At 41.7% G+C, this 24,383-nt stretch overlaps 1 protein-coding gene across 3 annotated transcripts in view; it reads right to left on the bottom strand.

The window, feature by feature from the left end:
* ATP9B (ATPase phospholipid transporting 9B (putative)) overlaps positions 1–24,383 on the bottom strand; it is a 214,788-nt gene that overhangs the window by 160,110 nt on the left and 30,295 nt on the right. For all 3 annotated transcript variants that reach the window (XM_072152377.1, XM_072152375.1, XM_072152376.1), the window contains exons 5-7: positions 22,066–22,174; positions 17,587–17,645; positions 4,045–4,096 (exon numbers count right to left, since the gene is read on the bottom strand). In XM_072152377.1, the coding sequence (XP_072008478.1) occupies positions 4,045–4,096; positions 17,587–17,645; positions 22,066–22,174 (220 nt within the window). The remainder of the gene's footprint in view (positions 1–4,044; positions 4,097–17,586; positions 17,646–22,065; positions 22,175–24,383) is intronic.

Genomic DNA, 24,383 nt, shown 5'->3' with positions numbered 1-24,383 from the left:
GTATTAGCATATGCTGTTTTGTATTTAAAACATTTAAACACATTCACAGGTCAATGTGCCTCAACAAATGTGTGTGTGTCTGGGTACTGGGATTAGGTCCGGGATCGTTGTCTCCTGGGGTAGACGGGCACAATTCACCAGCACACAAGTAAGTTCACTGTCTACACTGTGCGACTTGGGTACAACTGACCTCATCCAGTTTTATTCAGTAGTAAAAACAAAATAGCAAAAATAAAGCCTAAGCCTCTCCAGCACTAACTATTCATAGAGGTTCCCTACCTCACCAGGTGCTGGCCTACTGCCAGGGACCCCAAAAACTCACAGTATCAGTTCACTGCCACAACTCCACAGGCCTTTTACATAGCCTGTCCCATGTGCAGGACTTCCAGCTGGATGAAAATGAATCCTCATTAGTGGCAAAACACCCGGCTTTCCCACATCATCCAGCAACATGTTCATTCCATACCCAAAATCTGCTTTAGTGGCAGCTACCCTGCCACAGTACCAAGAAACATGTTAAATAAATGCCAAAATGTACAAAGTTGTTTGAATGAGACCAAAACCTCATAAATGGGAAATAAAATTATTCTGGCATTCAGTGGTACTACTGCCATAAATAAAGTATACATAAACTTTTGAGAAAATTGCATAAATTTGTGGTGCAGATTATAAGAGTAAACTATGAAATATAATCCATTAAAGAAATCTGTTCCTGTGTTTTTCTTTTTCCCTTCTTGTTTGTGTAAATCGGATTTCTGTCCTGTATATACTGACAGCTGAGAGATAAAGGAGCCTGATAAAGTGTCTAATTACAACTCACAACAGACAGATTCTGATCTTCTGAGAGAACTGAATCATCAAGTGAAGTATGCTCTAGGTATGTAAAGAGTTATTCATTAGCCTTCTTATCTGTCTGAGTTAGGTGGATCTCAGAATGCTTTCAGATACACTACTCAGTACTGAAGAAAGAAGAAACAAAACAAAAGACACAGAGAAGCTGTTTTAACAAATTAAATTTATTACAAATGTCACTATTATTACCTGTACTATTCATTTCTTAAGTAAAAAAAAATAGCTACAAGGGTTTAGCACCAGCAGTATGTGCAGTAGAGGATTTTGCCATTCCGCAGTTGCCTGAACAGCAGTACCATCTGTAACATCTGTGCCAACGTCATCCTCTGAGGATGGGCAATTTTGTTTAACTCTGTCTGAACAGTTAACCCCATGTGATTGACAGAAAATCCAATCACTTTCTGCTATGGATTTTCACATAGGGTCTTGTTGATCAGAACTCTTTGCCTGCTATAGTTTTTGTACCTGGTAAGCTAACTGTGTTATTCTGTCATTCTGCATTCTGGTATCTTGACCCTCTGCGTAGTGACTTTGTACTGGCTTTGACCTATTACTTTAACCCATATTTTGCAATTATCATGCTCTGTTTTTGTTGTCTTGTCTTTGTCCCTTTTTTAGACTTTGGTTCAGGTAGGGATCATAAACTATTTGTCTAAATACTTCCTAGGGAAGGCCGGGTAAATAGGCAGGGACAGCTGGGAAGGGGGTTTGTCTCAGGACCCACTGTCAGTGTCCAGTCCTCTCCTTGACCCTGCATAAGAGTCGCCAAATTGGCAGATGCAGTCCCCAACTTCAGATTTAGAATTTTTTGGTGGGAGACAAGAATGTCAGGATTATTGTGGATTCTAAATGTAGCACAGGTTAACATGACTGGCTTTAGTGCTTGTTAATTCAACAGTATTGGTTTTGTGCGTTCACCAGCATTCGTTATTCAGTCATGGTAACCAGCACTACATCTGTATGCAGATGTGTGTAGAGATCACCATTGAGATTGGCATATTTTAAGGCAAATTCAGACACTGGGGGAAAATCTCGAAGGAGTTGTCTCAAAACCAAGGCAAACATGCAGCAGCAATCTGCAGCATAAATAGTAAGCTCTAATATCTGCAAAAATATATTCTGCCATATATGAATAAAAGGACCAAGGACTTACTAAAAAAAGCCTACTAAACACACTAACACACTGCGCCATAGAAGGAATTAGAGGTTGCCATCTGTGACATCACAGACTCCTTTCTAACGTGTTAACATTACCTGACAAAACACATGCTAGCGCCTGCGAGTGTAATTTGAAAATTGCCATTTTCCATTGTTTTTACTGCTCTGTGCTATGTCTCAGCAACATTTAATAAGCTATTTGCTCTGTGGCATTATGTAAATTGCATATTTGTTTTCAGCCCTTTGACTAATTCTCAAAGACTTTATTCTCCTTTAACAAGATGATTTACTGTGATAAAGGAAGAGTTGGCGAGAAGGTTTTCTCTCTACCTATCTAGTGTTTGAGTGAGGTTACATCTGAAAACAAAGGCTGGATTACAAAGAGGGCAATATTATTCAGGAGCTTCAAATAGGTGTCAAAACATTTCCAGCCTGAGTTAAATCAAATGTTAAAACTGAAATGGGAACGGAGGTAAGGAAACAGATTAAAGTAGTTTGGACAGATTGCTGGCACTTGCTCATGCCCGCAGATAAAAGTTTATCTGGCCGTATGTGCAAAAACTTTACTCTAGTCATTTGTCATTCTTCACGGCAAAGCAGTGCACTTCCACACATCACTACTTTTTGAGACAACTTTCTCAATTCTCAATTCAATACCATAAAGCACAGAGCGCCTGTTATTTGCAGTTGGCTGGCATCTTGATTATTGTCACAGCAATTCTTTACTTTACTCAGTCCAACCAGACTAAATCAGTCTGCAGAGAGAAATAACATTTCCACCCTGATAACTTATATATACAGTATGAATGCAACCAAAATCCATGGCCCTGGTAAAAACATAATAGCTCTTACATGTATTATCATGGGCCATGCTGTTTTGCAATAATGTGTCATTTTCTTTAACGAAACAAGTCTTCACCTCTGGCAAGCAGATGTCCATTGTGCAGTATTCCCCTATGTCCGGACCACAATACACCTTCACGGTTTTAAACTGTTTGACTCTTTAACCCGAGTCACACAGCAAAGGGCTGATGACTACACTGTCCGCTACTTGTCACAATGTAAATATAAATCTGAGCGTTTATATCAGTGAAGCCATGCAAATCATAAAGACAAAATGAATAGCAAATACCAAATCTGCACAGTTTGACCAGACTTTAAAGGAAACCTACCTCTTGAAGTGGCAGGTTTCCGATGGCAATACCGGGCACCAGCTCAGGGTGAGCTGGTGCCGGAGCTTATTTTCGTTAGTGTTTTAAACCGCGGTATCGCGGTTTAAAACACTTTTTAAACTTTATAGCCGGCGCAGGCAGGTACGTGCTCGGCGCTTACCGTGCGCGCGGCTACATAGGAAGTGAATGAGAGCCGCGCGCATGGTAAGCGCCGAGCGCGTACCTGCCTGCGCCGGCTATAAAGTTTAAAAAGTGTTTTAAACCGCGATACCGCGGTTTAAAATACTAACGAAAATAAGCTCCGGCACCAGCTCACCCTGAGCTGGTGCCCGGTATTTCCATCAGAAACCTGCCACTACAAGTGGTAGGTTTCCTTTAAAAGAAGTAATTAAGGTATTAAGGTTGGCACTGTTGTTTTACCACACTCTGCATGTATTCCACTCTATCCACAGAATGGTTGACTGCTTGTTAGCAGGTAGAGGTTCCTTGCATCCCTAGATGGATGTAGAAGCTGGTAACACATGTGCTGACACTCTATTCATCCAGTTTATTACAGTGCTTGGGCATGTCCTACACTCCCATATATGGTAGGTAGTGCCAGGGATACAATAGACCTCCTTTATCCTGACTAGTAGGGGTCTGAGCAGCCAAACTCCACTGATCAGCAACAGTTTTTCTGTTTTAGATTTCCTTCATTTCTAAAGCCATCAGTTTTTTTATCTTTTCATTCACATTTGTAAGTATTAAGAAGAATTTGAATCAAACTATACATAACTTCTATTTGATCAAGCCTGCTACAATACATATTATTTGACAATCAAATCTTATGTTCTGTTTTGTTGGAAAAGGACATTTGACATACCAGTTTTCTCTGAGGTCCTTAGAAACACCATGTCAGCTGGGATTCTCTGATTCTGTAAATAAATGTATACATAAAAAAATTATTCCGATCCAGATATGCTCTATGGCATTCGCATCCAAAGGTCGCAAGCCGGATTGAAATGCAATTAAAATAGGATTTATCCTTGCACTTTCTATTCTGCATTTGCAATTTAGAAATCAATATTTTAAAAAATTATACAATAAATAAGTAACAGTTAAGCCTCTCAGGTAGTTCCAATTGGTGAACAATTTGCCAGAACCATGTATATTAATGAAGAATGTGATCATTTTATTGTGTTTCGTAAATTCATACAAATTGTACTTAGAAAACACTTGGCTTTAGGTTTGCAGGATGCTACAATAAGCGGAAAAATTTAAATGACCATTATATCAGCTTGCTACTAAACATATGGGCTTATATTGCATTAAGATGTCAAATTAAATGACTTTAAAGGGGTTGTCCAGGAAGACCTATTGCCTATGGCTGTAGCAGGGGCACACGGTCAGTTTTATATATTCAAACAGAGAGTGGCACTGATGGGAGGTGATGGCAGGCAACGGGCTGAAGTGGAGCGAAGTGAGTAAATATTATTTATTAAATATTTGTATAAAACGGTAATACCAGACAATCCCTTTAAAGTAGACAGTTGCCTCTCAGGATATATATGAAATGATAACTGTGGAGTGTCTTTGCTTATAACAGTTGTTTCTTTGCTATTCCTCGTAAACATTTATGAATACGATTGGCTAATGGGTGTTAACTTATCAAAGGGGTGAGTATACATTGCCATACAGTAACATCCAGCTTTCTATTTACGGTGATAATTTTGGGGTAATTGTATAAATATTAATGTATATTATTAACTTAAACTAGTATTTGCTTACAAAACCCCAAAACATCAACCCAATAGAGGAAAAAATGAAAAGCACAAGAACAAAACTATTATAGGTCGAGTAAGTCCTTATATATAATAGTCAGAAAAAAGGTGCTGTAGGTTGCGTATCTCCTGTTTAACCCTTTACTGCCAAAGCCACTTTTCACCTTCCAGACATGGTATAGGGTTTTCTATTTTTACATGTTGAGTTGTCCTTTTGAGTGGTACCATTTTGGCGCACTTTTATTGATCACTTTTTGAAACATTTTTGTGAAGGGATTTTATTAAAAAATGTTGGCAAGTTTTTCAGGTTTCACTGAGCAGGTCCAATAATGTTTCTGAGTTATTGTACAGGATTGTTACGGACGCGGCAATACCAAATATGTAGTATTTATTAAAGAGGACCTGTCACTAAAGTAAGCAGCTCCTAGTGCTTGAACAAACGCCGCAGTGTTAGAGTGATAGCGTTACCGGAAACCTCCGGTAGCGCTGTCTAACACTGAGCCGGGGTACAATGAAATCATTGGCGCTGCCTCTTCCACGGACTGCCCCGCTCGCTCCATAAGGTGGCGGTGACTGTCGCGAGCCAGGCGGCAGTCACCGCCCCTAGCCACGCCCCAACCCCTGTACCCCGCCGCAGTGTTAGACAGACTTTAGTAAGCAGCTCCTAGTGCCTAAAATTTGGGTGACATGTTAATTTCAATGGCAGGTTTTCTTTAAATACATATTCCCATGAAAAAAATCCTTACCAGTCACCCCTGTCAACATACGGATTTGGGGGAACTTTTTTTTACTCCTTACCAAGCTAAGCTATACATTGTCTAGCAACAGTGCTAGGTATTGAAGCAAAGCCCCATAGACTTAAATGGATTGAGCTACAAGTAAGTCATGTGACAAATAGCCTTGCTTACTGATCAACAGTTTCAAATTACTGAACCTCAAGGGTGCCGAGTGTTGGAACCTGCTGATCTGAGAGGTAAGAATAGGTGATCACAATCTACCAGAATACCCCTTTAAAATCCATTTTGCATACTAAAAACATATGTTAGATGTCAATAATATATATGTCACTTTCAATGACATAAAAGGCAGTGTCAGATTGTAAAAAATAGAAGTGTCAGCAGCTAACAGTCTGGCATCCCGTTCCACAGAAATATAAGCAAATTTTAACATTCTATCGTAATTTACACCCTCAATTCAAAATTGCCAAGGTGCCAAAGTAAGAGGAAATATAACAATTGATATAGCATGTCATGTGTAGATAATTGAAGGAAAGAGCCACAGGCTAGCAGACAATGCATTCTGCTGGTAAGCAACATGATGACATCATAAGAAAAGTACCATAAAATTCTGCTACATCGCAGAAGTCTAACAGATGTTCTTGCTGTGTATTTTTATTTAGCAGAGCCAATTCATAGAGAGTGCAAAAGGCTGACCTAAGGCTGCAAAAGCACACTGTGCATTCAGCTATTTACAGATGTTTTATACATCTGCTCATTGCACTAAAGCTTTTTTGATTGTAGTACAAACTGTGACATAAAAAGAATGCTTTCAAAGACAATCGAGTCCCATATGTGAGAATACAGTGGCAATCACATTTATTAGTACTTTATCACTGGGTAAAAAAATTTGTACGCATCCATAATATGCAATTTAGTAAACCTGAATAGAAACTTCTAAAAACTACATTACACAAAAACCACCTCACATTAGAGGCTCATTTGCCAATTTAAAAACCAATGGTATTGAATGACCTTTCAGCGTAAGGACACACTACACAGCCTAGAACAGATGGCACTGCTCCTTTTTCTTTCAAATCACCTCTGACAATTTGGGGAAGGTAAATCCAGGCAACAGCAGAACAAGGTTGTCGCACAGTTAGCAATGTAGAGGTAAACAAATAACAACAAACCATGTTTGTGGTGTCATTTTAAGGCTGAGAATCTCACTTTACAGTTTTCTGTGCTGCAGCACCAGAGAAATTAAATAAATAGCTTGGCATCCAATATAACTGGCAATATCTTCAGTTCTATAGTGCCGGTATCGCTATAGTATGATTACATATGACTTTTCAGCTTATTGAGGTTCTGGTACCCCAGGGGCTCCGTAAATGTAAACCTGAAAATGATTTAAAAAACACAATGGCTCTCCTTCCTTTCTGTGCCCTGTCCTTTCTCTAGGGCAGTGATGGGCAACCTTTTGAGCTAGGTGTGTCAAAATTCGCCAAAAAAACTAGCATAACTCAGGTGCTGTGTCACCTTTAGGAAAAACCTAATTTTGTAATAACATGTCCAGCAGCGGCCTCCCTTTACTACTAAAATACCCCTAGCGGCCTCCCTTTACTACTAAAATACCCCTAGCGGCCTACCTTTACTACTAAAATACCCCTAGCGGCCTCCCTTTACTACTAAAATACCCCTAGCAGCCTCCCTTTACTATTAAAATACCCCTAGAGGCCTCCCTTTACTACTAAAATACCCCTAGCGGCCTCCCTTTACTACTAAAATACCCCTAGCACCCTCCCTTTACTACTAAATTACCCCTAGCACCCTCCCTTTACTACTAAAATACCCCTAGCGCCCTCCCTTTAAATATAATATAATAATAAACTTACATACTTACCCAGTGATGTCTTCTTCCCTGTAGCTTTACTGCAGGCGTCTCGGCTCCTCCAGGTTGCACCGCACGCCTCGGGTCACGTGACTGACGTCAGGTCGCCTCAGTCACGTGACGAGCAGCGCGCATTGCAGCCTGGAGGAGCCGGAGGAGTTGCAGAAGGTGGGCGGACCAACGCGGCGCCGGAAAGGTAAGCAGGGGGCAGAAACACAGGGACGGGGGCGGGACATTACCACAGGGGCAGCACATTACACAGGTACATTAACACAGGGGGAGCACATTGCACAGGGACAGAAACACAAGGACGGGGGCGGGACATTAACATAGGGGTAGCACATTACACAGGGAGGGGGCGGACAGCGGGCGCTGGGCGGCCGCGTGTCAGCAAAAATGACTACGCGTGTCAGTACTGACACGCGTGTCATAGGTTCGCCATCACTGCTCTAGGGTCTGACAGCTGGAGACCCATCCCGTTCCTGCAATCTGTGCAGGATACAGTGATACATAAAAGTAAAACATAAAGCAGGGATATGGTAAATGTTAATGCTGCATTCACACATTTCAGTTGAAATTGCGTTTAGAAACGCAACTCAACCAAATGGGGAACGACTTAGCCCGATCGCATATGCAATTCAACTGAAACGCATGTGATCAATCATGAGCACCACTTTTTATACAATTAAACAACACAAAAGACGTGGTACACATTACTGATTGCATGTGTTTCAGTTCAAATGCATATGCGATCTGGCCAAGCCCCTCCCCGTTCCGCTGAAGTTTGTTTCTAAATGTGTGAGCGCAGCCTGATTTGTAACTAGACTGAAAATTAGAAAATATGCTGAGCATTTGGAATAGAATTGTTTCCCAATTATCTGGCAAAACGTATTAACAAAAAAGTACCATAACATTAGGTAAAATGTGGCTTTGTGCTCTTGGCTTTTTTACCCTGTTCTGTTTTTTAATGGTCCGATGTATCTCAGGAGTTTTGCCTTTTTAACCCCTACGGGACTCAGCATCTTTTGGCCTAAAGGACGCGGCCCCATTTTTCAAATCTGACCTGTGTCACTAGAAGTGGTTATAGCTTTGGAACGCTATGAGATATCAATGGGATTTTGAGATTGTTTTCTCGTGACACATTGTACTTCAAATTAGTTTAATGAAATCTTTTGCTTTTAGTTATGAAAAAAAACAAAATTTGGCAAAAATTTGGAAAAATTCTTTATTTTCAACGTTCTAAATACTCTACTTTTGATGCAGATAGTCATAGCACCCAAATAAATTCATAACTTACATTTACCAAATGTCTGCTTTATGTTGGCATGGTTTTTTAAGATTCCACATATTTTACTAGAATGTTATGAGGCTCAGAATTTAAGTATCATTTTTCACATTTTTTGTAAAATCACCAAAACCCGTATTTAGATGGACCTGCTCAACTTCTAATTGACACTGAGAGGCCTAGATAATAGCGATACTCATAAATTACCCCATTGTGGAAACTACACCCCTCAACGTATGAAAAACCACTTTTAAGAAGTTTGTTAACCCTTTATGTGTTTTATAGGGGTTAAAACAAAATGGAGGTGCAGTCTGCAAATTGTAATATTTTTTCACAATACACTCATTTTGGGTGGAAAATTAAACATTTACAATGGATTAAATGAAAAAAGGCTCCACAAAGTTTGATACCCAATTTCTTCCGAGTACACCGATACCCCATGTGTGGTGGTGACCTGCTGTATGGGCGCACGGACGGGCATAGAAGGGAAGGAGGCGCCATCCAGATCAGATTTGCTATGTCACATTGTACAGGCTATAATTTTTTTCTTTTTTTTTATTGTGGACCTATAGGGGCTTATTTCTTTTCTGTTACATAATTTTGGGGTATCTATAGCTAATTGGTGAGATTTAATTTACTCTTTGTTGGTGGAGGAAATGAAAATCCTCAATTTTTAGGAAAATTTTTATGTGTTTTTTTTTTGGCCGTTAACCATACCATAAAAATAGTATATTATTTTTATTCTATGGGTCGCCACGATTACGAAAATACTTCATTTATATATATTTTTAATTTTTTCCCATTTTTACTGAATAAAAATTAATTTGGCAAATTTGTTGTTAATTTTTGCATCACCGTTTTTCATATGCATAACTTTTTTTATTTTTCACCTCACAAATCTGTTTAAGGGCTTATTTTTTGCGAGAATGATTGTTCTTTTTAGTGGTCTTATTTTAGATTGCGTAACTTTTTAAAATCACTTTTTAGATCATTTTTTAAAGGGCATTAATAAAAAAATCATCTTTTTTTCAGAGAGTTTTTTGACGTCGTTTTTTACAGGGTTCACTTTGCGGATCTAATAACGATTCTGTTTTATTACGCGGATTGTTACAGACGCAGGGATACCAAATATGTGGGGGTTTTGTGTATTTTATTCAATTGTACTGAATAAAAACTAATTTGGAGAAAATCTTATTCATTTTAGCATCACCATGTTTTCATATGCATAATTTTCTTATTTTTTGGCTGATAAATCTGGTTAGGGGCTTATTTTTTGTGAGAACTGTTGTTCTTTTTAGTGGGCTTATTTTAGAGTGCATAAAATTTTTTAAATCACTTCTTAGAGCATTTTTTATAGGGTATTAATTAAAAATTATCTTTTTTCGGAACGTTTTTGCATTTTTTCCCCCCGGCGTTTACCGCGCGGGTCCAGTAACGATTCTGTTTTATATGCAGATTGTTACGGACGAAGCAATACCAAATATGCGGCTTGCGCATGCTCAGACAGTTTACAGTCAGACCCGGAAGGGGTCTGACTGGCAGGGAGAGCGGGCAGATCCGGGGCACATACCAGTCCTCGGAGCTGCCCAGAAGAGGATCGGATCCCCCGGTAAGCGGCACGGGGGATCCGATCCATAATGGGAAGACCCTTACACGCCGCGGACGGCTCCGATCGCGGGTGTTACAGCGCAGTGTCAGCTGTACTAGACAGCTGACAGCCGCTGCTTCTGGTACCGGCTTCGTTCGTAAGCCGATGCCAGAAGCAGGACGTTATAGTGCGTCCTGGTGCGCTAAGTATCTAGCCACCGGGACGTACTATAACGTCCTGGTGCGCCTAGGGGTTAATTCATACGAGTTAGGGACTTTAGTGATTTTGCGAAAAGTCACAAACAGCTTTCCAGCTTTCCTGCTTTCCTGGACAAGGGTAGGTATGGATTTGCAACTTTAACAAAGGTCCTAACCTTAACATCTGGGATCAGGTGATAACTCAGAGAGCACTGCAGAAAACTAGACAATGGCAAACTTTGAAGGGATGTTGTCTAGAGCGCAAAAACTGTTGTAAAAGTTCACATGTGCCACAAAGAGTTGCAATAAAGATGATATGTGTCACAAAGCATTACCTTAAATGTACTTGGGAAAGTTAAAACATACCAGAAGTATTACTGACACAACAGATATTCTGCTCGAGGTGTTGGCAGCGCGTCGTTGTGGGCCTTGATCGGGGGAGACGCGTGCCTCAGCAACCGAGAGGGATCCATTAATCTTCTATTTTCTTTTATTACTTACGTCTCTCTGGTGTGGAAGGGGTTATCAATGTAGGTGTAACCCCTTCTGTTAACACACCCCGGAAGTGAGGTATAAGGAGTTGATACTGGAGATACCAGGCAAGTCCATTTCACTGGGGACGCATCCCGGAAGTGGGGCAGCCTGATATTGGGATGGGAAGCTAAGCTGCCTCGATGCTGGGCGTGTTCCGGAAGCGGGGCAGCTCAGAAGACTCGGCTTGTGACGGAAATATACGGTAATAGGAAGAGTCAGCATTTTGACATGTATAAATAAATGGGGAGAGATCCATTAGTTATATGTTCCCTGAGGAAGCAGAGGTAACACGGAACGCGCGTTGGGAAAATTGACCATAGCTGACACCTAGGAATTTCTTGAATGGGTATGTGCAATAGATGGGCAAATCGATTCGAACAGAGTGGAATTTGAATTTCACGGAAAATTTGATTTGCTACAAATCTGAAGTTAACGCTGATTCATGGGAACTAAGCCTTTTTTTCCCCGCTTTTCTCAGCTAAATGGCCGTGAGCACCACGTGTTACATGGGGCAGAGACCTCTGGGAAGGAGAAAGGAACACCCTCGATGACATCTGCAGACCTGTAAGTCAATCAGCCACCGGCCGGCTTATTTGATGTCACAGCCCTATAAAAACTGTCAGCCATTTGCAATCTCAGCATTTCACACTGCATGTGCTGTCTGTAGCGTCCAGCTGCTTCTACTGTACTGTGCTGTAGCGATTTCTGATCCAATCCCAAGGTGTGCATTTAGGGGGATCTGTATACCCCAAATAGTAGTTCTTTTTGTAACTGAAGCCACTAGGAAGAAATCTGTTTCATATCCACACAGCTGCTGTAGTGATTTCTGCCCCTCTCCCAGTGTGTGTGTTTAGGGGGAACTGTATACCCCAAATAGCAGTTCTTTTTTGTTACTGAAGCCACTAGGAAGATATCTGTGTTATATCCGCACAGCTGCTGTAGTGATTTCTGCTCCTCTCACAGGGTGTCCATTGTGGGGTATCTGTATAACAAAAATTCCCATACTTTTGTGTTGCTAAAGTTGAGAGCAAGAAATACATGTCAAATCCATGTAGTTTAAAGAATGTTTTTCACTCCAATTACAGGGTGTCTGTTGTGGGGTATCAGTATAATGCAAATTCCCATACTTTTTGTGTTACTGAAGATGAAACCATGAAATACGTGTCAAATCCACGTAGTTGATTAACCCCTATGTCAGACAGAAAGTTGGCAGGTGGAGCAGGCAGAGATGGCAGCAGAGTAAGGGGACATCGCAGCAGGGGTGACTATGTGAATCCAGAACTGCCGTTCTCATCTAGCGGCAGTGTGTTGATCAACAACCTAAAGGTTGTTGATTGGATGATTAGGTCACCCAATTCCTCAAATATAACATCTAACAACCACAGCCAAGAGTCTGTGGGTTCGTCAGATAGAACAATTAAATGGCATGGCCCAAGAGTAGGTCACCGGTCCTCAAATGTCCTCAACCAGCCTCTCTCCTTGTCTTTGACGTCATCTCCCAGTCTAGATGCTCCTGCTCCTCGTTTCGTATGGCGCCAGCAGTCGTTGAAAGAGGCAATTTCAAAGAGACAACTGTATGCGTCCAGTGATCCTAAGGTGCAGAAGCTGACCATGCTCTTGTCCAAGTTGTTGGTACTGCGGTCCCCCCCCTTTCCAAGTCGTGGTCTCTGCACCCTTCAGAGAACTAATGGCTTATACCGAACCGAGGTGGAGAGTTCCAAGCCGCAATTTTTTTTCCAAAAAGCAATGCCAGCCCTTCACAAACATGTAGAACAGAAGGTCCTTGAGCTTACCAGTTTCTTCCAAGGTGCACGGCAGCGCGGATGTGTGGAGCTATAACTACGGTCAGCGCCAGTACATGTCCTTTATGGCCCACTGTGTGAATGTGCTTCCCGCCCAAGCACACCAACAACTTGAACAAGAGACGCTGCTTTAGCCTCCATGTTGTCAAACTGCTGCTCCTGCGTCAGTGTCAGCCTCCTCCTCCTTCTCCACCTCAGCCTCCAAAACTCTAAGTGCTGCTCCATCATACCACATGTGCAGGGCACAGTGATGTCACGCAGTTCTATACCTGGTTTGCCTGGGCGAACGAAGTCACACAGGGGAGGAACTCCTCTGCATCATGCAACAAGAAATCAGACAGACAATGAATGGGAGGATGGCCCATGCACCCTGCATGGCACACGTGTTCAATCTGGTTGTCAACAGGTTCCTCAAGTTTTCCACCCATCTGCAAGACATTCTAAAAATGGCCAGGAAACTGTGCATGCACTTCACCCATTCTTACAAAGCCAAGCACACCCTTCTTGAGTTGCAGCATCAGAACGGCCTCCCCCAACATAGTCTGATATGCAATGTTTCCACCAGTTGGAATTCCAGCATCCATATGTTAGACCATCTGTATGAACAGAGAAAAGCCATTAATGATTATTTGATGATGCAAACGGACCGGAGTACTCCCCTGTGTAACTTTCATGTCAGCCACTGACAGCTCATGAGTGACACCAGCCGTTTGCTCAGGCCCTTTGAAGGGGCCACGTTATTTGTCAGTCGCCAGGACTGCGAGTTTCCACTGCTTCATGTCCTGGAACTCATGCTGCAAAATCTATCTGGTCAGGGCACTGGAGAAGTGGAGACTACATCTCATGGCCACATGAGTCCGGTAGGGGCTGAACTGGAGGAGGAGGACAATGGAGCACAACCAGAGTCTGGTGAAATCAGTGGTTTTTCCACTCAGATGACAAGAGAGGAGCTGGAGCATCCGGAGGAGGTAGAAGATGAGGCAGATGACCCAGAAGCACCGTGGTAGTATACAGTGGAGATGGAGGCCTGGAGTCGCTAAGTGTCAACTGCCTGCAGAATGCTGCTTTGCCTAACTAGTGACATCCGAATAGTCAACATCCAGCATAGGGATGACTTTTGGCTCTCCACCCTCTTGGACCCTAGCTACTGGTCAAAAATGGGTGACTTTTGCAGCTGCCGAGAGGGAGGAACAACTGGCAAACTATAGAGAAATACTGAAAACACAATTGGCCGCTGCATTTGTGTGCCATTATCCATCCTCTGTCAGGTCTGACCGACGAATTCCTGGCAGTGATCGCTCACGTTCTACTGCCACGGCTGCTCTGGGGAGATAGGGGGGGTAGAATCAGTAGCAGCTCCATCAGCAGCAGCTCAAGTCTGGAGACCTTAACGAGCAACTTCCTTCACCCGCCTAGTGAGGAGGGTAGCCGCAACCAGCAGCAGCAGAACATGGAGCAGACCCTGCACCAGCAGGTGGTGGCCTACATGAAGAGCACTTTACCACCCCAGGTAGAGGATACCCTGGACTACTGGGCAGCCAAACTTGATGCATGGCCGCAACGAGTTTGTCCTTCCCGGCCAGTATTGTGGCATCAGAGCGGGTGTTCAGTTCGGCGGGGACCATCATTACCCCAAAGAGAACCCGCTTGTCGAAAATGTGGAGAGACTGACCTTCGTCAAGAGGAAACAGGCTTGGATCAGCTCGGATTTCAACTCACCAATGCCTTATGCATCAGATTAGATCAGCCATGACCCCTCCCCCAAATGTTGAGAAAAGAGTCTGGATTCTAACTACCTGCCTCCGCCACTATTCTGATGCTGCCACCCGCCTGATGCCACACATCTGCTGCCAGTTGCTCCATCTGCCTCCTACCATCTTTACCAGGGACTGGAATTGTCTGCCACCTCCACACTGTATCATTGTGCCACTCTGTGGGCTCCTGCTGCTGCTGCTACTGCTGACGCCACCTCCACACTGTATCATTGTGGAACCCTGTAAGCTCACCAGGTTGCCGCCACCTCCACCATGTTTCGTTGTGCCACTCTGTGGGCTCCTGCTGCTACTGCTGACGCCACCTCCACACTGTATCATTGTGCCACTCTGTGGCTTACTAGGTTGCAGCCACCTCCACACTGTATCATTGTGCCACTCTGTGGCTTCCTAGGTTGCAGCCACCTCCACACTGTCTCATTGTGCCACTCTGTGGGCTCCTGCTGCTGACCCCACCTCCACACTGTATCATTGTGCCACTCTGTGGCTTACCAGGTTGCCGCCACCCACACTGTATCATTCTGCCACTCTCGGGCTCCTGCTGCTGACGCCGCCTCCACAATGTATCATTGTGCCACTCTGTGGCTTACCAGGTTGCTTCCACCTCCACACTGTATCATTGTGCCACTCTGTGACTCACCCGGTTGCCGCCACCTCCACACTGTATCATTGTGCCACTCTGTGGCTTACCAGGTTGCCGCCACCTCCACACTGTATCATTGTGCCACTCTGTGGGCTCCTGATGCTGCTGACGCCACCTCCACACTGTATCATTGTGCCACTCTGTGGCTTACCAGGTTGCCGCCACCTCCATACTGTATCATTGTGCCACTCTGTGGCTTTACAGGTTGCTGCCACCTCCACATTGTATCATTGTGCCACTCTGTGGGCTATTGCTGCTGCTGACACCACCTCCACACTGTATCATTGTGCCACTCTGCGGCTTACCAGGTTGCCGCCACCTCCACACTGTATCATTGTGCCACTCTGCTGCTGCCAACCGACTCCTGTCTCCCTGGAACATCCTGGGTTTTCCATAATGCTGTTTTCACCCTCCACCACTTTATGATGATGCCACTATGTTTAGTTTTCCCCTTCATTTCATCTGTCAGAAGGAATGAAAAGCCTGAGGATTGATAGCCAAAAGCAGGAGTGGATACAGAACATAGAGGACATGCAAATATCCAATTTACTGGTCATCTCTGTTTTGGATCCACTCCTGTTTGTTTTTGGCTTTAGCAATACTGATGATGGATTATTGACCGACTGAAAGCGGACACTGACGGATGAAATGAAGGGCAAGATGATCAGTGACGTCAATGCAGAATTACTGCCGACACCCTCTGCACTCTTTTGGGGGGGTTCTACATGTATCCACGTTTAACAGAACAGGTTCTGTCGTAATCTTTGGAATCATCCGATATCAGTGTAAAAAGAGTGCACTCTTTGATGTTATAGTGTGATCTTGGCCCTCAGCTCAGTCCTTTCGAGCTGACACAGACGTTACCTTGTCAGGCTGCGTTCCAGCTTCACATATGTGGTGAAGTTGGCCTCATGGAGTGGTGGCTGTCATGGTCATGTCATACTAAACAGCATTGTTTGACGACCAAACCACGCTCCCTATGCATATTTAAGCATGGCACAACGTTCTACAACACCCTCCAGGCTCTCTGCAGCTAGGAAATACCTGTTTTTTAACATGATTTGTCACAATTCGATTCAAATTTTTTCCAAAAATTCTGCAAATCGGGTCCAACTGAATTTCAACAAATTCACCCATCTCTATTTATGACACTTTATGGACACTGGTCCTTCTTTCATCGTTATATATGATGTACTGATATATGAAACGTCTAGAAACTAGTACCTTTTCATTATGTTTACATGCACTATGCACTTGTGTATTAATAATATACTCCTAGGAATAACTTCAGTTTGATGGCAATATAGCCATTTGGAGTCCAAATTTTTCTGTTTTTAAGAAAGTTGGTTATATGTGTTTTTTAAACCAATTGTATTAATAAAAGTTGATTTCTTTGGACCATAAAACTCTGTGCGCTTTTGGTTTTGATATTCTGTGATGGAGTTGTTCATTACATATTGATAGGAGGGGCTCCATGTGTTACTTATGCTTCATGCATTATCTGTCTGTAATAATTGGTTTGAAGATATTCTGCTCTATTGGCTAAAATAAGCGGTGTCCTTAAAATAAAATGTGAAAAACCAAAAAGGAGAGTGTTTATAAAAAACAAAAAGGTATAATATAAAATATAGCTACCATTAGTTGATGCCTAGGTGATATAGGTATTGGATGCTATTATAATAATGGAATTTACAAGAGGAGGCCAGGCAAAATACAACTAATTAGATCAAATCGATTCCTCAGCTAAATTCTAGATCTCCAACGATTAATTACCAAGTAATCATAAAGAAGCCTTTGTCGTGTGCACAACTATTATGTCAACCATTAAATCATCGTTATCAAACTTTTTATCAAATTCCATATCTTATACCATGTAATAGAAACGTAACATAAGTCAGCCATGTGCTATTAACTTCCCCCTTACCAGTAATTAGGATGTTAGATTGCTCGAATAAATAACCAGGTGCTTTACACTAAGGCTTTACATTGTGGCATGAAAATTGAAGACTTCGCACAGATTGTTTGTTTGCTTTAGTTGTAAACATATGGATCATCCTTGGAAATGACTCATTAATTTCGCTGTTGATGCTTCTTCTAGTCAAATGCTAAGTTCAGCTCATTTGCCAGGGTTTGCATGTGTGTAATCTTAAAGCTACTGCAATTTGAATGGTAACCCCCAAAATACAAAGTTTAGGTAAGTAGGGTATAGCGGTTACCTTTTCTACTATGATAAGGTCTCCAACTTGAATATCTGAACTTTTCACTTGCACTTTACCTACAATAAAAATAAAATCAATCTTAGGTGTGTTGTATCTGCATAGATCCATAAAAGACAGAAATAGAAAGATATTCAAACAATCAATAATCAATATCATAAAGCACTGAAAAGGTACAGATTTTTCAGGAAGTCCATTTCAGGCTTTTTACTGTTCAGCAACCCAGCTGTCACCTTTCTGAAAAGTTCCATTAAACTTACAGCAGGGGTATAACATACACAGCTTGAAAATTTGCCATAATGTACAATTAAGAACTACATGAATTGTGTCTTATAGACTTGAGTTTCTGGCACATAGAAGGCTGAAGATGTACCTTACCCATCTTCAACACACAGGGGATCCAGACCGTTGCAAGACAAGACTTAAAGGAAATCTACCACTGGGTACCTCTAGTAGGATCTGCTCTTCTTCTAGCTTCATACGCTCTTGTTTTTACAAAAAAGGCTCCAGGCTTATTTGCACAATTTTTATGTCTTTTATCTTAAAAAACAGAGCATAGGAAGCTTAAAGAAGAATGGATCCTGCCAGAGGGGGAACATACCAGCATGTCAGTGTGCATGGCTTACAAACCTTGATCCTGGGGGTAGATGTCCTTTAATAGGTTTATCCCATTGTGTATAGATATAACTTATTTTCCTTGGAATATACTAAGCATGATGAAATGTCAAATACTCATATCTTTTCCATTCCCCCAAAACTTCCATTAGACTGGACCAATCGTACATAAAGTGACGTTGCTAACCATCTCAGCTTCTCCTTTTCCTTAGGCAATACTGATCCATGGGCTTTACTGCTAAGTTGCAACTGGACTACAGCAGTAGCATGGAAGTAATGATGACACATAAATCTGTAATGAAAAGCCGCTACCACACCCGACAGCTCTGCCAAAATGTGTGCCTAAGGCTCACAAATGCAATTGGGAAATAAAGGCTAATTAATGTAGCAAAGTGGGGGAAATAAGTATTTGATCCCAGGACGATTTTGCAACCAACAAAGAATGGACAGGTCTGTAATTTATATTGAAGGTACACTTCAATTGTGTGGGGGCCTATTTACTAAGGGTCCGCTGGGACAGGTATTTAACCGGGGACTGAGCGCAGGATTTAACTTTAAAATTGTGTCGCAAGATATGCACTTACATACACCGGGAAGAAGAAGGTGAACTCCGGCCGACCTGAGCGGGGAAGCGACACAAGCAGGAAACCGGGCGCATTTTATTACATGATCCCATAGAAAAGCAGAACACATACATTATTTGGTACAGAAACTATAGAGGTCAGTTTCCTGTATGTCCCTGTTTTTGTTGACCCAGGTTTGGACACACTGCAGCAGGGATTTTCCTCCATACAGATATTCTCCAGATCTTTTAGGTTAGAGGTTGTAGCTGGGCAATATTGAATTTCACTGTCCTCCAAAGATTTCTGATTGGGTTTAGGTGTGAATACTGCATAGAACATTCCAAAACCCTAAAATGCTTCATACGGAGCTGCTACTTAGTTACCCTGGCTGTGTGTTTTGGGTCATTGTCATACTGGAAGTTCAAACCATGACCCATCTCCAATGCTCTTACTTAAAAAGGACAAATACATGGTCCCAATTCAATATGTCCTTTCCCCTTTGCAGTCATCCTGTCCCCTTTGCAGAAAACCATTCCCAAAGTATGATGTTTCCACCCGCATGCTGCACATTTGGGATGGTGTCCTTAGGGTTGTATTCATCCTTCTTTTTCCTTAAAACCCAGCAAGAGGAGTTGATACTAAAATGTTCTATTTTGGTCTCATCTGACAACATGACCTTTTCCTAAGCCTCCTCGGGATCATCCAGATGGTCAGTGGGGAACTTCAAATGGGCCTGGACATGTGCTGGCATGAGTAGGGCATAATAATAATAAACAATTTAATTATCCCCCGACGGAGGAAAAGAAAGTTGTCACAAAAGGCCATAGAGACACATTTTAAATGCATTACAAAAATACAAAAATACCACGGACACACAACATATATTGAATAAAAACTACTAAAATATACACAATAAGAAACAAACTCAAAGTTTACTGATCTAAAAGATCTAAGGGACCCGGAAATTATTCGCCACTCGAAGCTATCTTCGCCCCCTTATTCGTATTGAACAGATGGATAGAACTCGGCACGAATGATTTTTTTATATCTGACAGTCCTGCACCTGATTTCTTTTAGTCTGCCGCTAAAACTGCTTCGTTGCCCTTTAAGTAGGTTAAATGAAGGATGTGAAGAATCTGACAATATTCTAGCCAGTTTTTTAAGCACGCAACGAAGCAGCCTGGCCTCCCAGTGCTCCATTTTCACACCAATGATGCTTTCCGCTTTTTTAAGGATCTTCCTGCATTTGCATTGGTCCTGGGCAGACAGACACGGGCCCCATGCACAAGCCCCATAAGAGTACTAAGTACCACCGACTCTAAAAAAGTGATCAAAAAGATGGGATCTTGCAAGCCTTGCATTATTTAAAGCCATGACAGCATAGTGTGGTACTAACAGTAATTTTTGAGACTGTGTTCCAACTGGCTTCACATTATTGACCATGTCTTCCTGTGTAGTTGTGAGCTGATTCTTGACCTTTCTCAGAATCATCCTTACCGCACGATGTGAGATCTTGCATGGAGCCCAGACCACAGGGAATTTGACAGTGATCTAGTGTTTCTTCCATTTTCTTATAATTGTGTCAACAGTTGTTGTCTTCTTACCCATCCAAGCTTTGTGCAGGTCTACAATGAACTTTGGTCTTGCCCATGGAGGAGAGGTTGGAGTTTGATTGATTGACTTAACAGGAAAGTTCAAACAGGTACAGTTAATGAGTGGAGAGTTGGAAGAGCTTCTTGAAGAAAAAACAACAGTACTGAGAAAGCCAAAATTCTTGCTTTGTAGGGGATAAATATTTATTTTATGCAACAAAATGCTAATTATTTTAAAATTATAAAATGAGATTTTCTCCATTCTTTGTACGTTGGAAAACTTGCAAAATCAGCCTGGGATCAAATACTTATTTATCTCACTGTACATATTGCTGGCTATGATATTAAAGTGTCAGAACACACAGTCCATCATGGCATATAGAACTGTACAGCGACAGAATAATTTATATTACAATGATAACAGCACACATTACAGGAACCCAGAAGACGATCTTCCACGACTAAACTTTTTTTTTAAATCAGATACTTTTTATTAACCACTAAACCATTTTCCATTATCATACTGGAAAGTACATGCATAGTACCGTATTTTTTGGACTATAAGGCGCACAAAAAATCCTTTGATTTTCTCAGAAATCAAAGGTGCGCCTTACAGCCCAGTGCGCCTAATATACGAATCTTACTTACAGACAACAGCTGCCTTGAACTGTGCACAGGTCTGCCACCTGCTGGTCATTCATCCTTAATATCAGGTGCGCCTTATAGTCCAGTGCGCCTTATATATGAACCTAGACATTTTATCAGGCATTTATTGATGGTGCGCCTTATACTCCGGTGCGCCTTATAGTCCGAAAAATACTGTACATATATTACAGAACATAACAGAAGTGAAACATTAGGGTCCTGATTAGGATGCAGCCCTCATTTAGAGAAAACAACTAAAGAACAAGATTCAAACTCCACCACCACCTCCCAGGCAAGAGAAGAAGTGCTGTGACAGGCATCATGCCCTGCTCTGTTATTGAGATTTTCCATTGTGACCCCAGTTCCGTTCCTGACCAAGCTCCTCAGCTGCCTTCCTTGACCTTTTGCTACCTCCTGACCTTAAATAGAAAACAATATTGTTTTCCTATCTTAAAAGAAAGAACAGCAGTCTTAAAGTAATGGTACTAAATGTTTCATGGACCTTTGTACTGTTACATCACCCATAAGATATAAAAGTGTAGGGTTGGACACACATGCATCTTCTTAGGGGGGGCACGTATGCTGCTTTGCAGTGTTGGACACCCAAGCAAATTTGTAGGATCAGACAGAAGCTTCATAGCATCGAACACTATGCAGTTTTGCAGTGTCATACACGTATGAAGCTTTGCAGTGTTGTACATGCATGCAGCTTCGCAGGGTTGAACACGCAAGCAGCTTTGCAGGGTCAGACACGCATGCAGCTTTTTTGTAAAATGTTCTTTTATGAATAACATTCCTGAACAGTAGGGACCACCAAATCTTATATCATCTAAAGCTCATTAATGCATTAACATATACTTACCTTCTATTGTACTGTATGGCCTATTAGAACACAGAATACCCCTGTATACTTATCAGTCAGTCAGCTCCACTTAGCTAATTCATACAGTAAATGAAATTGATGTCTTCACTAAGACATATAAAATCTAACGTTTATAGACAGCAAAATGTTTACAGCTGATATGTAAAAAGGGAATAAGCAGAAGGAGATACCGTTTACTGACCTCTGATGGTAAGCTTGCTGTATAACTGTGAATTCATTTCTTTGTCTCTCTTAAACCTTCTATGTTCATCAGCTGCCTCTCTTACCATTGTGACAGCCAGAACAAACCCCTGCAAAAATACAAAAGCATATATTAACAGGGAAGGAAACACTCATGTTAAAAAAAATTTAGAAAGGAAACTAAGCAGAATTTGTTATTGAAAGGATATTAGAAAAATGTTAACCACATCTCCCACACACAATATTTAAAATAACTTCAAGTGACAGGTATGCTTTAAAGGGAACCTTTCAGGGACATCTAGCGCCCTTTAATAGAGGTCTTACCTCATTTACTGTAATGAGTCGCTCTGCATGATGATATTGAAATTAGTTACTGGCTCATATGCTAGAAATGGAGAGAATCCCAGTAGGTATCTCCCGTGGACTCACCCGGGGATATATATACTCCATTCCCAGCCCTTAGGAGACGTGGGTGAAGCTGCATGTAGCAGAAGAAAACATGAATTGTACAATATGATGTAAAATGTGCATGTTATTCATGAGAGTTGGATCTATTTTGCTCTCCTCTAAAGCGCACATTGTACATCATGTTGCACAAGTTACTTCTTATGGTAATGTGTAAACATTTTCAGATTTTTTTTAATGTAGTCAATCACATCTAGTACATCTAGTTTTCCTCTTGTACATGGTTTATATCAAAATATGTTATTAATATGTGCAGTGTCAATAAATAAACAATCCCAGGTTCAGAGACAGAGGGTGGATGTACTTTTGCAAAGAGTCTCTTTCGGCTTTGCCTGCCTTGTGCGCACTTTAAGCGGTAATATCTCCTGAAACGTGGCACCAAGAAACGCAATTCTGTGTCTTATTAGAGAGGAGAATCTCACATCATATCAGGACTGTGTTTCTAGGTGAAACAGAAACAGAGACATGTGCTTAGAGCAATATTCTGATTGCACTGCTTTGGAATATCGGTGCTAGGGAAGGGATTTGTGCTCCAGTAAATTACAAACTCATTTATGGTATGCAAAGGAAATTTTTGTCTTTATTGCAGTGAAAGTAGAGTCCTCCTTTGGCACTGAGAAAGCTAGCTCTCTTCTATCTTCCTCTTTCCTCTTTGTGGAGACACACACTGTTAATGTTACAGTCAGGAATTGAGATCTGCATTTAAAAATCACTTTTTATTTTAGAGAAAATTCAACAGTGGATATCGCCAGTTCAGTTTCACCTAGAAAAACATCCTATATGACCATTTAAAGTGGGACACAGAGGTGCATATAGGCAGTCGTGAAGGGTTTAATATCCTAAAACCTAAATCTATAGTTAAACCATATACAAAGCACTATACATATAAAGCAGACATTGCATAACAGTAGAAGTGTGAAGAAATCAGGCAATATCATTTTGAAACTAACGGAGTATAATTGGGGACGAGCTTTTGATAAAACCAGTTCTCCAAAAGTGGCTGACAACTAAATAAGCTGACAAGTCCCCCTTGTCCTCACCTACAGCCCACAGCAGAAGATCCTACGTCAAATTACCAGGGAAATCCTACCTACAGTATTTTACATCAAGAAATAATTAAAGAAATATTCCCAGTCCCTCTTCTCCTTTCCTTACGCCTTATCACCAAACCTATAACAACTCGTTGTCTGCAGTGCCCGGAAGCCCCCGTCAGAGATTGATGCCTCGTCATGCCTGCAAATAGGTGCAAAACGTGCTGGCACATTCACATGGATAACAATGTACCTGTCCTACAATCACAGCAGGCAACTAGGATTAAGGGTACATTTTACCGAGGGTCTTCCAATATATTGTGATCAGTGTCCCCCCACAGGCATCTAAAGCCTCAGGCTTTATATAGCGCCCCCAAATCATTGGGGGCATATACAAATAAAATTATACCTTACAGAGTACAAACAGTCATTAGGAACCATAGGAGGGCCCTGCTAACAAGAGCTTATAGTCTATGAGAATTCACATATGCTAATGCAAGATATGGGAGCCTTTAACATGCTCCCAGCTTCCCGCGCCCTCCAATGATGTGATGGCAATTAAATTATGTAGTGCCCAGGTAAAGCACTGTTAGATGCCAGTGTCAGGTTCAACTGTGGTACCTAAGAGGTTAACTGCTGAGACTGGTTCAAGAAGCGAGCATGCCAGTTACCAGCACTTGTCAGCTGTTGTGTAATACAGCCGACACCCACCGCGTATAGAGCCGCTACTGATGTACATCATATATAGTCATACAGCAGTAAAGAAGTGGATAAGATCCTTTGATGATCACTACCTAGTATATATGAAAAAGTGTGAATATTC

The sequence above is a fragment of the Engystomops pustulosus genome, chromosome 5 (genome assembly GCF_040894005.1).
Source record: "Engystomops pustulosus chromosome 5, aEngPut4.maternal, whole genome shotgun sequence".
NCBI lineage: Eukaryota > Metazoa > Chordata > Amphibia > Anura > Leptodactylidae > Engystomops > Engystomops pustulosus.
This window is presented reverse-complemented; position numbering and strand designations above follow the sequence as displayed.